Source organism: Salminus brasiliensis, chromosome 18, assembly GCF_030463535.1.
Source record: "Salminus brasiliensis chromosome 18, fSalBra1.hap2, whole genome shotgun sequence".
NCBI lineage: Eukaryota > Metazoa > Chordata > Actinopteri > Characiformes > Bryconidae > Salminus > Salminus brasiliensis.
The window spans coordinates 9,021,862-9,036,266 of NC_132895.1; the positions used below are offsets into that span (position 1 = coordinate 9,021,862).

Here is a 14,405-nt window from a genome sequence, read left to right on the forward strand (position 1 = left end):
ATGTTGATCAGATTGTTTTGTTGTTGTTGTTGTTGTTGTTGTTGTTTGTTTGTTTGATTTTTTGTTTATTAGAATATTTTGGTTCTTGGAAGCAACTTAGACTGTTTTGTGTTTGTTTTGCTTGAGCTTTTTGGCTCACTATTAATCACTGGAAGCAACTTTGTAACCTTGTTTGTTTGCTTTTATTTTCATTGATTAATTACTACTTAAAAATAATTGGTTATAATTGACAACAATCTCCTATTATTATTATATATATATATATATATTGTTGTTGTTGTTGTTGTTGTTGTTGTTCATGTTACTGAGATAAGACAAGATTCTTCTTTTGCCAGGAGCAATCCACCACCAATAAATAAAAAATATAAAAGTATATAAGTATAAACAAAAAGCAGATAATATAAGCAAATTATTGCAAAAAATGTTAAAAAAAAAAAAAAAAAAAGTCAGACATTATTACAAAAATAAATGTTATTGTAAATGTTATCACAACAAAAATGTGTTGCATTACTAACATGTTGCAGTTCCATTCCTCCAAAACAGTCTGACCCTTGAGTTTCCCTTACACACTTAATTTCACTATTGTAATTTCACGGTGCTCAATGTATCTAATAACCTATTTTTTTGTCTTTGTGTGTTTTCTCTTTTCTCTTTTGAGAACTCATGAATAAAAACAGCTTAGCGAGCCTAATAGACCGCTATCTGTTGTAATAACATACAATCCAAACAGCAGAAATAAAGGGGGGCTTTGTTTTAGTGTTTTAAGGGGAGAAAAGCGTAATCCCCTTAAACAGCGTGTGGCCGGCGGATTACCAGACTGCTGTCAGTCTTACTTCACCACTAATTACGCGTATCCATTCAGCACTGAGGAAGTTGGCAAATTCTTCCAATTAAGTTCACCTCAGTCACAGGGTGGCTCTTTCTCAAACACATACACACACACACACACACCTCTTCAGCTCATCTCAGGTCTGTGGAAGTGAGTGTGAAGGAGCCTGTAAGAGAGATTAGTGGCTCTGCAGCCACCTCCATTAAATGTGCTTCATAATGGTGTTGTACAATCTCTGTATTCAGCAGTGACTCCCTCAGCCGGTCCAGCACCCCGATATCACCTGCTCTACACCCATCCTGTGGTCAGAAACAGGTGATGATCTGCTAAATGAGGGCTGATAGACTGTGACGCAACACACAGGCTACAGTCTGATTGTATATTTGCATTGGCGAGCAGTGAGCTAGGGCGAGCTGATAGCTGGAGAGTATTTGGAAGTATAGGGAATAGAGAAATAGAGGTTTCTAATAAAGTGGGCTGAGAGCGGGTGCACAGATGAACCCAGAGATTGATCTGATGTGTTTTTCTTCAACAAATTACAGTTTTACCAAAGAAGACTTAAAGAGTCATTTATATACAGTTGTTGAATCTGAGAGCAGATATAATTTCTTCACTTTTATACATACACAACTTGCATATTAGCTTTACTGAATATGTAAAGTGTACTAAATAATACTGAATAATTCATAGTGGATACTGAATAATCCATTTTTGATACTGAATAATCTAATGTAGATGCTAATTATTTATGGTAGATACTGAATAACTTATAGTAGGTACTGAATCATTTCTTGTTGTTATTGGATAAGTTATTCTAGCGTGTTGTACTGAATACTGAATACTACTCACTGAATCATTTCTTGTCGATTTTGAATAATTCATAGTAGCTACTGAATCATTTGTTGTTGTTACTGAATAATTTGTTACAATTACTAAATATTGTATTGTTGGTTTTGAATAATTCACAGTAGATCATTTCTTGTACTGAATAATTTATACAAATAATGAATTTATACAAATTACTGAATAATAATACAAAAAAATCAAATACTTACATACTACAAATCAATTGTAGATACTGAACAATATAGATACTCAAAATTTTTTTTTTTTTGTAGATACTGTATAACTCTATAACTATAAATAGATCCTGTAAAATTTCTTGTATCATAAATTAATTTCTTGTCAATTTTGAATAATTCAAAGTAGTTACTGAATAATTTATTGAAGACACAGAATAATTAATTAAAAATACTGACTCATTTATTGAAAATAGTAAATCATTTATCATATATACTGAAAAATTCTAGTTAGATACTCACAAATCTGTTGTACATACTAAATGATTTCTTGTAGACACTGAATAATTCATAGATACTGAATATAGATACTGAATAGCGTATTTTTGATACTGAATAATCTGTTGTAGATAATAATCAATTACATCTGAATCATTTTTTGAAAATACAGAATCATTTGTTGTAGTTACTGAATCTTTTCTTAAAGATAGATTCCGGGTAGTTTATAGAAGTTACTGAATAACTGATTGCAGTTACTGAATCGTTATCGTCATCATAGTATACGATTAATAAATTATAGTAGATGCTGAATAATTCATAAAATTCATCATTTATTGTAGTTACTGATTCTGTTGTACATGCTGAAGACTCTGAACTGAATACATTTGTTTTACATGTGTTCATAATTTCCATATAAGTGTTACATGCACACAGATCATGTCTTTCAGTCAACTTCTGTTTTTCAGCCTAAATCTAAAGCTGGACTCGCTGAACAACAGCTTGGAGTTTAGGGGGTTAATGCGCAGTAATCTGAGATTCCAGAAGTGTCATTTTATTCCACCTTCAGTGAGATATGTAGATTAAAGAGCTGGTTTAACATTTCTCTAAGGCTGTTTAAGGGTCTTTGGGAGGAGTCCCGGAGCCCTTCCAGCCAATCTCAGTCCTCGCTGAGGCCCCAGGGGGGATGAGATACACACAAAAGCCCCCTGGCTGAGGGGTCTGTATAAAAGCCCCCAGAGGACGCTGAATCGCCACTGCGATCACGAGCTGGACCAAGGTGATGCCTTTAGTCTCTGAAGTGACCCACAGTTTTCTACAGCAGTGGAACGAGCTCAGGCCCTTTTTCCTCAGGAGGAAATCGCATCTGAAAGTCGGAAGATCAGTTTAGACTAACTTGCCTCCTGTCTATCCCGGGACGCCACTCGGACCAGTGTTTACTTTTATTTGTTTGTTTGTTTGTTTTTGTTTTTGCTCTATTTTCTCCATCACACGACTTGCGTAGTTTGATAGCTATCCCTCATTAGAATATTTTTTCATTGATTAATTTTTTTTTTTATCCTTTTTTCAGTATTACTTCAGTCATTTTGAAGATATCAGTCACTATTTGTTTTTTATTTTGTTTAATTAATTTTTTTATTTTTTCACTACCTGACAAGTTTGAAAGCTGTCAGTCCCTGGAAGAAACTGTCCCAGGCTGGGCATCACTGAACTACTTTATTTTTTGTACTGCAAAACTCAATGCGTCTTGTCGGAGCACAGTATCAGGGCATGATGGAGGAGCAGCTGTCCCCATCGGCACGTTTGGCGCGTGCAGCTGGACCCCAGTCCAGAGTCCACAGCATAGAGGCCATTCTGGGCTTCAGAGAGGAGAAGATGCTGCAGGTTGAAACATGCGGGACCAGGGGGGCCACGAAAACAGACCCGGCCTCCGACAACTTCCAGAGTGAGTCACTATTACACTGTGCTTTACTGTAATATTAGTAGGTTGGGTTAATATGGACGGTTGAACTGGTGCCTGTTTTATTCAATAACTACACTGTTAAAAGTATAAGATCCTTGAGGAACTTTCAGGAAAAGGTTTTTAGAAGGAAAAGGTTCCTTGAAGGTTCCTCAAAGCACCTTAACACGTTTCTCCACAGTTTCAAACCCCTAAAAGTTCCTCAAGGGTCTTACACTGTTAACAGTGCACTATGAGAGCTTCAGTAGCTGGTATTAAATAATGTGCAAGGTCTGTAATTCTGAGAGTCAGGAACTAACTACCTGAGTGAATTAAATCAAACTGATTTCTCATCAAGCGCAGACTCTCCTAACTGTTCAGTTTTAGTGAGTTATGGATGATCCTCAATTCATCCAGGCCATTTTTTATATACAGGCCCAACATGAGACATAATAAATTGAAAATCCTTTAAAAAGCTTATAAAAGTCTTAATGTAAATTCAGCTCTTTTTAAACATCAGTATAGTGTTGGAACAAAAACCTTGCATGTCCAAAATAGGACCTTTATGGCAGAAGCAAACGCCTTCTTAACTTTCAATAGAAGTCAATGTAACAGATTGTATTTCAAGTCATTTTTGGAGCGTTTCTATTGGTCCATTTATCCAGAAAGGCAAAGTGTAACTGGAGTTGTCAACAGATGCAAGTTAAGACGGGAAAAAAATCAAGATGCAAAGTTTTAGCACAGCAGCTACGGTGCATATTTAAGGGTGTGAAAATGCAGTGTAAATTGGGATTTTTACAACATATTTTATTTTATTCAATCAAGTAATATAAATAAATTATATAATTAAATATTAATATTTTATGAATTTAATCATTAGACTTTTTATTTAATAATGTTCAAACATTTCATGTGTAAACAGCACCTCCAGTAACATTTATGCACTTTCAGTTTTTCTTCATATGCTGATATACATGTACAGCACTTCTGAACCGAGCAAAAAGAATTGAAATGAAATTTCATTTGATCCTGAATCATAACTTAAATTGAATCACTGCAACAAATTTGATATTGAAACATACACTGAAATTAAATAACTCAATATGTGTGTGTGTGTGTGTTTGTGAGCACAGGTGCCCCTTCAAGCCCGGATCGTAAGAAGCATCGGCGGAACAGGACCACCTTCACCACGTTCCAGCTGCACGAGCTGGAGAGAGCCTTCGAGAGGTCACACTACCCCGACGTTTACAGCAGAGAGGAGCTTGCACTGAAGGTCAACCTGCCAGAGGTGCGCGTCCAGGTGAGAACAGGGGCGATATTAATTTATTTTTTAAGGAAAATAAATGTACTACCCAACCTGTAGACCTGTAGAATAACATTTAGAACTGAGACGTATTTAAGATCAGCGTATACCCTACATACTACCTATTACTGACAGCACTAATTTACACCACTAACATCATCCCCCCAGTGATCTCTTGTTTAATTTAATACATTAAACTCCTTAGGTTTAAATGTTACTGTATTTATTGTCATTTAAAAACTAAATTGGCTTTATTACACGCTTATTACAAATGATTATTATTCAGTAATTACAAGTAAAGCAATGCTGTACCAACTGGCTGCGTTTCTTAAGAATTTCTAAGTTGAAGAATTGAGGGTTTATTCAGTAATCAGTAATCTGGGATAATTTCTTAGACCCTGGGTTCAGTAAACTATTAATTTTATGACTTTCCTTGCATTATATATATATTTATATATACACAGAATATTTAGATTATGGAAATTACTACACAGTTTTGGCTATCAAAATATTGAGGTCTGTATTTGACCATATAGAGGTTCTTTAGCCACAGAGTGAAGTATTAAAAGTGTGGAAGCGTCTGAACTGTGTCAAAAAGAAATGTGCATTTCTGAACTCTCTCTTAACCCTTCATCACTATGTGATCCTGCAGGTGTGGTTCCAGAACCGCCGTGCCAAGTGGCGTCGTCAGGAGAAGCTGGAGGTCAGCTCCATTAAGCTCCAGGACTCATCCATCCTGTCCTTCCCCAGGCCGGCCGCTCCGGGGCTGGGCAGCGGAGGTCTACCACTGGATCCCTGGCTGACCGGGCCTATTTCGGGTCCTATTTCATCCCCTAGCTCACCTTTACAGTCCCTGCCTGGCTTTATGGCCTCTCAGCCTGCCAGCTACACCCCTCCACCTTTCCTCGGCCACCCTCTGCCTCACCTCGGCCCGGTGTGCCACCCTCCTCCACCTCCACCGGCCTACCAGTGCTCAGGCTTCATGGACAAACTCAGCCTGGAGGAGACAGACCCACGCAACTCCAGCATCGCGTCACTGAGGATGAAGGCCAAAGAGCATATTCAGTCCATAGGGAAGACATGGTAGACACCAGAACTTCAAAGACTGCACTTGGGACAGACTGGGACAGACTATAGGAGTCCTATATAGGGTCGGACAGCAGAGCTAGACCCATCGGGAAAGGTGTGTTTGTCATAGAAACCGTCAAGGCTGGACTTGAACTGGGGCCCTACTGGATTTTTCATTTTGGAAGGAAATCATACTGGAGACCCAAACAAAGCAGAGAGGTTTAAAGCACAGCACTGGTTCCCTGCTGAAGTGCACTCAGAGACTGCATTTGATATGTTTTGCTCTATTTTTGATAATAGATCTTCTTTTATTGATTGATAAACAAACAAGACCAGAGAAAGTTATAAGTGTCAGTGCTTCCCTGCTGAAAAGCATTCAGAGACTAGATCTGAGAAATATTTGCTCTATTTTTATAGTAAAATATTATTGTTGCATGGAAAGAGCAGAAGTAAACGGCACTGGCTCTGACCGTTAAAGTAACGCAGTAACATAAGGGCCAAAAAGAACAAGCTAATCACATTACACTCTACTTCAAGCCATCCAAGAAGTCTCATCCCCAGGTTTGGGATTGGGTTCCTCACTGTCCTGTGACCCCTATGATGCCACTACAACCTATTTATTCTTATTTCACCTTCCCTGTATCACAGATGAGTTCCCATATTTTTGTAATATACTCATATGTGTGTACACCGAGCCCATTTACAGCCGAACTGTTGTTTTTGCTAAAGTGTGCAAATAAAGTGACCATTAAAAACACATCCCTGTGTGGTCATCTTAATAAGGCAGTCTGTGTATTTGGTGGGTGGTGTATATTTTGGTCAAAGACACATTTAATGCACATCCCAGTGTGGAGGATTAGGCATGCATTATGCTATGTTGATTTCTGATAGTTAAGATAAAAAAGGGGTGGATCTAAGGCATTTACCTGCATTACTACATTTCTAACTAATTAAGAAATTAGATCAAATGACTATGAAAGAAGTTGGTCAAGTTAGTAAAGTTGACAAGTGAGAGCATTTCACACTTGTCTCTTTCGCACGCATGCACACACACAGACACACACACACACACACACACACACACACACACACAGACACACACACACACACACACACACACACACACAAACACAGACACTCACTCACACACACTCACAGCATTAACGGTTCACAGGGAAACTGCACATTTATTCTTTGTGCCTTTGGTTCCCCCTAGTGGTCATTGCTACAAAGTGCATCGTTAATAACAGCTTTACTCGCTCACAATCAAGCAGAACCTACAGTCACCTACTCCAGTCTTCAGTTTTCTAAAAGAAAAAAAAAGAATTAGTAGCAGTTGTAGTAAAAGTTGTAGCAGCAGAAGAAGCAGTAGTAGTATCAGCAATATCAGTAGTATAGCAGCAGAAGTATTATGATTATTACTATTAGGAGAAGTAGTATCAATAGTAGTCCACCGGTAGTAGTAGCTTATCAGTAGTAATGGCAGTCTACCAGTAGAAGTAATTTATCAGTAGTAGTTGTAGTCCACCAGTAGAAGTAATTTATCAGTAGTAGTGGTAGTCCACCGGTAGTATCAGTATCAGTAGTAGTGGTAGTCTACCAGTAGTAGCAGTATCAGTAGTAATGGTAGTCTACCAGTAGTAGTAGTATCAGTAGTAATGGTAGTCTACCAGTAGTAGCAGTATCAGTAGTAGTTGTAGTCCACCAGTCATAGTAGTATCAGTAGTAATGGTAGTCCACCAGTAGTATTAGTATCAGTAGTAATGGTAGTCCACCAGTCCTAGTAGTATCAGTAGTAATGGTAGTCTACCAGTAGTATTAGTATCAGTAGTAGTGGTAGTCTACCAGTAGTATTAGTATCAGTGTTAGTCTACTAGTAGTATTAGTATCAGTGTTAGTCTACCAGTAGAATTAGTATCAGTGGTAGTGGTAGTCTACCAGTAGTATTAGTATCAGTAGTAGTGGTAGTCTACCAGTAGTATTAGTATCAGTGTTAGTCTACTAGTAGTATTAGTATCAGTGTTAGTCTACCAGTAGAATTAGTATCAGTGGTAGTGGTAGTCTACCAGTAGTATTAGTATCAGTAGTAGTGGTAGTCTACCAGTAGTATTAGTATCAGTGTTAGTCTACTAGTAGTAGCAGGATCAGTAGTAATGGTAGTCTACCAGTAGCAGCAGTATCAGTAGTAGCAGTATCAGTAGTAGTGGTAGTCTATCAGTAGTAGCAATACCAGTAGTAGTTGTAGTCCACCAGTAGTAGTAGTATCAGTAGTAGTGGTAGTCTATCAGTAGTAGCAGTACCAGCAATAGTAGTAGTATAGCAATAGCAGGGTTATTATTAGTAGTAGTAGCAGTAAGAGGTAGTAACTGCAGTAATAGCAGTATAGTAGTAGCAGTAGTAGTAGTATCAGTAGTAGTAGTAGCAGTAGCAGTATTATCAGTAGTAGTAGTAGCAGTAGTAGTAGTAGCAATATTATCAGTAGTAGTAGTAGCAGTAGTAGTAGTATCAGTAGTAGTAGTAGCAGTAGTAGTAGTAGCAATATTGTATTACTAAAAGTAGGTATAGTAGTAGTAGTAGTAGCAGTAGTAGTAGTATTAGTAGTCCTACCAGTAGTAGTAGCACTGGTAGTAATAGTAGCAGGGTGCTGGGTTGGAGTGCTGCTGGGTTGGATAAGCTCTGCCACTCATCCTAATGAATCTAGTTTAGATTCACTGCACAGCGCTAGGTCTGAGATGCTGTTCCAGGCTGCTGTAGCTAACTGAAATGATCGGTTTGGAAACTACAGTGACATCAGTGCATATTGAACATCATTTGAAATGATTAGGCACTCTAAATGTCAGCGCGTTTATAGAGTCGTCCTCTATATTATCTGCTGAATGTGATTTTCCCCAACCTCTCCAAATCTTGTTCAACCTCACAGGAATTCTAAAGGAGGCGTTCCTGGACGGAGCGTTTCTCTCCACTAAGCATTTTAAAGTCACTGAGTCGATCACATGTCGCCTGTAAGGCCTCCAGGAACGTTTCTACCATTAAAGCTTTATTAGACTTGGCAAAACACAGAGAACGAGAGCTTTACATCTCCATTATCAGCTATTCATCTGTAACAAATGAGCAGAGCAAACAGCAGCGAGCAGAGCGTCAGGCTGTGTGAACAGGATGCACTTAAGCTCGTAAAAAAGGAACCTTAATTAACATTTCTCATTGTCCGAAAGGCCCAGCGTCTGTAATTGGGCCCTTTGTAGTGACGGACAGCTGAGAGAGGGAATAAGGCCCTCTCGTCAACAGTTTTCCGCCAGCTGACACTGACTGAGGTTATAATTGCGCCAATTAGAGGAGAAATGAGCCGGACTGTCACCGAACACCGTCCGATAAGCGACTAGTTGACAGATCCAGTTACATTAATAGAGAACAGGCTGTTCGACTCTTTAGAACCAGTACATGTACGTGTAGCAGTCATGTTAACTGAGGACTGAGAACTGTCACTTGCTGACACACTGTATGCTACTAAGCTAACAAGGCTAGCAAGCTGGCCATGTTGAGCTAACTGGGGTCTACGCACTGACATCTTCGGTCAAAGCTTCCCTTTAAGAATGGATGTGTCCCAGCAGTTTGGGATTTGGCTCCTGCCACCAAAGGTCAGAATTCTCTGTTTTCAGAGCTGTACACTGACATGGCCCAAGCTCCTGTCCCTGTCTATCTGTCAATCAAAAAGGAAATGGTGTAATTTTTAGACACTTGCATGAACAATATGGACAAAAGTATTGGGACACATGCTCATTTGTTGTTTCTTCCGAAATCAAGAGTATTAAAAAAATTATCCTGCTTTTGTAGGAGTAACTGTCTCTACTGTATAAAGGGAAGAAGGCTTTCTACTGGAGTTTGAAGGAGCATTGCTGAGAGAATTGAATTGATCTGATTAATTTGAGGTCAGGTATTGGATGGAGCACCAACCATCATTCCAGAGAGCACAGGTCCACTGCTGGACAGCTCAATGCCACCAGAGAGTGGTGGTGGCAAATGGCCTTCATTAGAATGCATGTCCACAAACATTTGCAGGCAAGCCAGGCACAAAAGTCTAAAAGCTAATACTAGGCCGACAAGAGAAGGACTGACCAGAGGAAGTACTGCTTTGGTAAAGCCAGGGGAGCGAGCGGATGCTATTTCGTGCTAAACTAACCATTAACTCAGCTTCAATCTCTTCAGCTAGTTAACCGCACATCACACCGGGAGAGCATCAGCACAATCCGGTAAGCCTGACGAAGGTAATAATCACCAAATACATTTGTTTTGGTTCATTCTGAGGCAAATAGCAGAATTGTATAGCATTTGAATGAGTGTGTTCCCTCTACCATTTTTTGCCACCAGTCACATACTTACTATTCATGCATTAAACAACACATTAAAACTCTTACTAAATGAATTATATGGCACCTTTAATGATCATTCTTTGCTAAGTCTATGGCACCTGTCCCAGCACGGTATGACGCCCAATTTTCTATATTAAGAGGTGGAGATATCTGCTTCCATCTAGTGTACATATCATGACACTACATCAGCACTTCTAACATCCACAATGAAAAACAGAGATGAATCTACTTTACTTAATTCAAATGTCTGCATCATTTTCACATGCTATATATATATATATATATATATATATATATATATATATATATAATAAAACATTTAGCAACACATATTTCTTTCAATATCATTTTTTTTAATAATATTTTATAATATATTTTTTCATTATTTCAAAAACTCATAACCTCAAATAACCTTTCTTTATTTTCATCTGATTTATATTATACCTGAGAATATGAAGCAGTGCCGAGATTCTAAACTAGATAAGGTTTAAACAGACTACGATAAATCAACTGTGTAGTCTTCTGCACACTGCCCTTGTCCTAAAGGTCAAAAATGAAGTGAAATGCTTTCATGGACGAATGAAGGAAGGAGGGATAATGGGATCTAGGAAAAGTCATTAAAGCTGACAACAGATCATTACTGTGGTTTTCTCTGCTGGTAAACATGGTGGCTGGTCATTTTCGACTCTTTTGACAGCACAAGGGTTAATAATAATAAGTAAATCCTGCTCCTGTTGCGACTTTCACAGACAGCGACTCTGAGTCACACTGCAGTTTATTGAAATAGTTCAAGCTTTATTGAATATGTTGGATGAAACATCACCACGTTAATAATTTAAAGGAGGATAAATTAAGATGCTGCCTATAAAACAAAGGAAAATGTGAATTCATGTCCTGGGTGTTATAGATTTACATACAAAAATATAACTTATGTTTATTTGTAAATTGATGCAGTGCAGAATGAAAAGACTAGAATGCATATTACTTTATTTTTCCAACAGAGACAGCTGTGAGACACTGTTATCATGTTTCTGCGGCTTCCAACCACAAAGTCTTTGATAAACCAGGCCACAGCACGAATCTTCAGCTTGTATTGGAGTCTCTCAGGTTTAAAGCCAGTAGCAAAAACTTTGCTGCCTGTATAAAAGAGCAAAAGAAAGAGCATAAGTCATTATCTATCAGTTACCCAGTAATGTAGCAGGCTTGTGGTATGAATGGGGTTATGAGCCTCTCCTCCACGTTTAGCACCACACTGGTGAGAATAGGAATGAAATGCTGGTAGGAACAACACGTTCAGAGAGCAGAAGCTGTGGACCTCGGACCTCTGTGTCTACAACTGGTCCAAAAAATTTGTTGGAGGCAATCGCTTAGAATGTCACTACACTACACTGTTTAAATTTAATATAATAATGTAAAAGCTCCGTGTCATTGAGTGCTGACATGCATACCTTCGTTAAAAACAATACATTTGAATTCTGGGGCAGGGTGCTGAGCGTCCAGTGTGCGATGGCCTAAGAAGTTTGCCTTGTTATCAGGAGATGGGGAGTCTGAATTCTGACGATGCTGTGATAATTGCTGTGATAATGGCATTGCTTAATTAAATGTAGGTCAGCATAATGTTAAACATTCTAAATAATTAAAATAATCAGTGCAGAGATTGTTTTTAATAGCATTAAATGTGAATTTACTGGTGAAATTGTTAACTTTACCCTATAAATATCAAACATCCTGATATTTTCTATTGCTTTATTTGACCAGGAAGTCCCATTGCGATAAAAAAACTCCTTCACAAGTGAGATCTGGCCAAGACTGCAGATGTACAGACTCGCCACATTTTAAAACAACACTGCAACATAAACTAGGACATATACAACATGATGTGTATTTTGAACATGTCTTCAACTGCCATAACAAGAGCTGTGTTGTCACTGAGGCTGGATACTAACACACTGCGTACTGTGATACAAGCATCACAAGCAGTATGAGATATTCAATATACACCAGGTGTTACCTTCCCTTTTTTTACAACTGCAGCAATAATGGATAACTATCTAAGCTTTGTGAACTTTTAATGACTTATTAGTATAATGATATAACAATAACAACGAATATATAAATAGTTCTGGAGGAGGTGTACTGTAGTTGAGTAGTCTGACGTTCTCCTCAGACCAGAGAAAGAAGCAGCTCAGGCAGGAAGGGGTCAATATAGTGTGTGTATGTGTGTGTACAGTCTGAGACTGTAAAATTTTCAGTGAACAACAAAACATTCACAAGTGTGCACACAGGTCCAACATAGCACTGTAAAACCATCCCATGTTTAACAGTGCTAAAATGGCTCTACCAACACGCAAACAAACCCGGCATGAATTAATCACAGATAATAAAGAATGCTCACTAAACTACAACAGAAGACAACACACTAATGATTGAACTGCACTCACTTTCTCCAGAATTTGCAGAAGAAACCTGGCTGAAATGTTTCTTTCTGATTTAGCCGTGGGTAGGAATAATAAATAACCATTACATTTCCACCTAATAACGCTGGATGGTATATATGTTGCTCTCTGAGCTTTCAATGTTCAATGTTTTCAATGTTTCCACTTACAAATTAACACAGCAGTACATGCATTACCACAATTTCTGTAAACAATATCTTTACACAATCAAACCCTACATATCACTACGAATTATGCAACTAATCAAATATTCAACTGAATATTTTACTGATAAATGGATCAATCATTGCTCAAATGATAAAAAGCACAATGTGCAGCTTTTAAAAGCTTAAAGCACACACTATATGGACAAAAGTATTGGGACACACCTCTGAATCCTGAATTCTGGTGTTTTATTCAGTACTATTGCCACCATTGTATACAATCAAACACCTAGCCATGCAGCTTGCCTAACAGAGTGGGGTAAATAAGTGTTGAGGAGCACAGTTCAGAAAAGTGTCCAACGCTCTGCTGACTCAATAACTGCAGAGCTCCAAACCTGCATCTGGGGACCAGCTCCAGATGAATGCCTACAGATTTAGAACGGGATATCATAAAGGCTCCTGTAGGTGTAACAATGTTTGTAAGTAACTGTCCATCACTCTTACAGTATTTCTTACTGTATGCTCTTATAATCTTATGGTTCTGATCTATGATTTTTTGATGCCAATCACTTTCCAGTCACTTGCTCACTTACTCACTCACGGTTATCAGGTAGAAGTTCTCCACAAGGGGTGCTATTAGTGCTCAAATAGCTTTTGGTGTTTCACTCCAATGCCCCTGTGTGTTCTTCTTAAATTGAATAATCAAGTTGAACTGGTTAATCATGACAACCCTACCACCCTTATCATCAACCCCAACTGGAAGTTAATGCACCCAATGATTGAGATTTTAGAAAGAAAAAAACATAAAATAAGAAGAACTCCCTTTAACTCGCCTGTTCTCTCTCTCGCTCAAGCTGCTCTTCCAAGAGGTTCCTCTGCTCCAGAGCACGCTGCTCTCTCAGACTGGTGTCTCTCTCTCTTCCTTTCACTCTCTCGCTCTCTGGTCCAGCCAGAGCAGTGACGAGTGCCTGCAGAAATCCAGACGGCTGCGTGTATTCCTCAGCCTCTGCTGTGGTTAAATACCTCCCACCCCCGCCGCCTCGTTCGGCCGAGTCCAGTGGATCGTTTATACTCTTCTTCCCCATGAGGTGTCCTGCAAAAAACAAACAGAAGTTGATAGAGCACAAGACATGGTGCCTGTTGCATCTGTCTCTCGCTGTCAGACAAAAACCTCATATCTCCAAAACAGCAACTTTACAGAGAAGGAAGGAAAAAAACCTTATCAACTTTTAATGGAAGTCAAAAGAAAAAAGATTTAATTCCAAGTCATTTTGGAGCATTTCTACTGGTCCATTCATCATGAAATTTCAACACAATGACAAAATGACTGACATTTTTTCCAAAATGGGAAAAGTAATAAAAATAATACAAAAAAATATAAATACTTATAAACATACTTTCAGTGTTGTTTGTCTAGGTGTGGTGGCAGATCGATTCTACCAACATGAAAAGGTACTAAAATTAGGAAATATCACATAACACAGACTAAATACAGTGAATCTA

General features: G+C 38.4%; 1 protein-coding gene across 1 annotated transcript; it reads left to right on the forward strand.

Annotated features, from left to right (window-relative positions):
• Positions 1–3,366: 3,366 nt before the first annotated feature.
• rx3 (retinal homeobox gene 3) lies at positions 3,367–5,955 on the forward strand. Its single transcript, XM_072662212.1, has 3 exons — positions 3,367–3,571; positions 4,699–4,865; positions 5,521–5,955. The coding sequence occupies exons 1-3, from the start codon at positions 3,367–3,369 to the stop codon at positions 5,953–5,955; spliced, it is 807 nt and encodes a 268-aa protein (XP_072518313.1).
• The last annotated feature ends 8,450 nt before the right edge of the window (positions 5,956–14,405 follow it).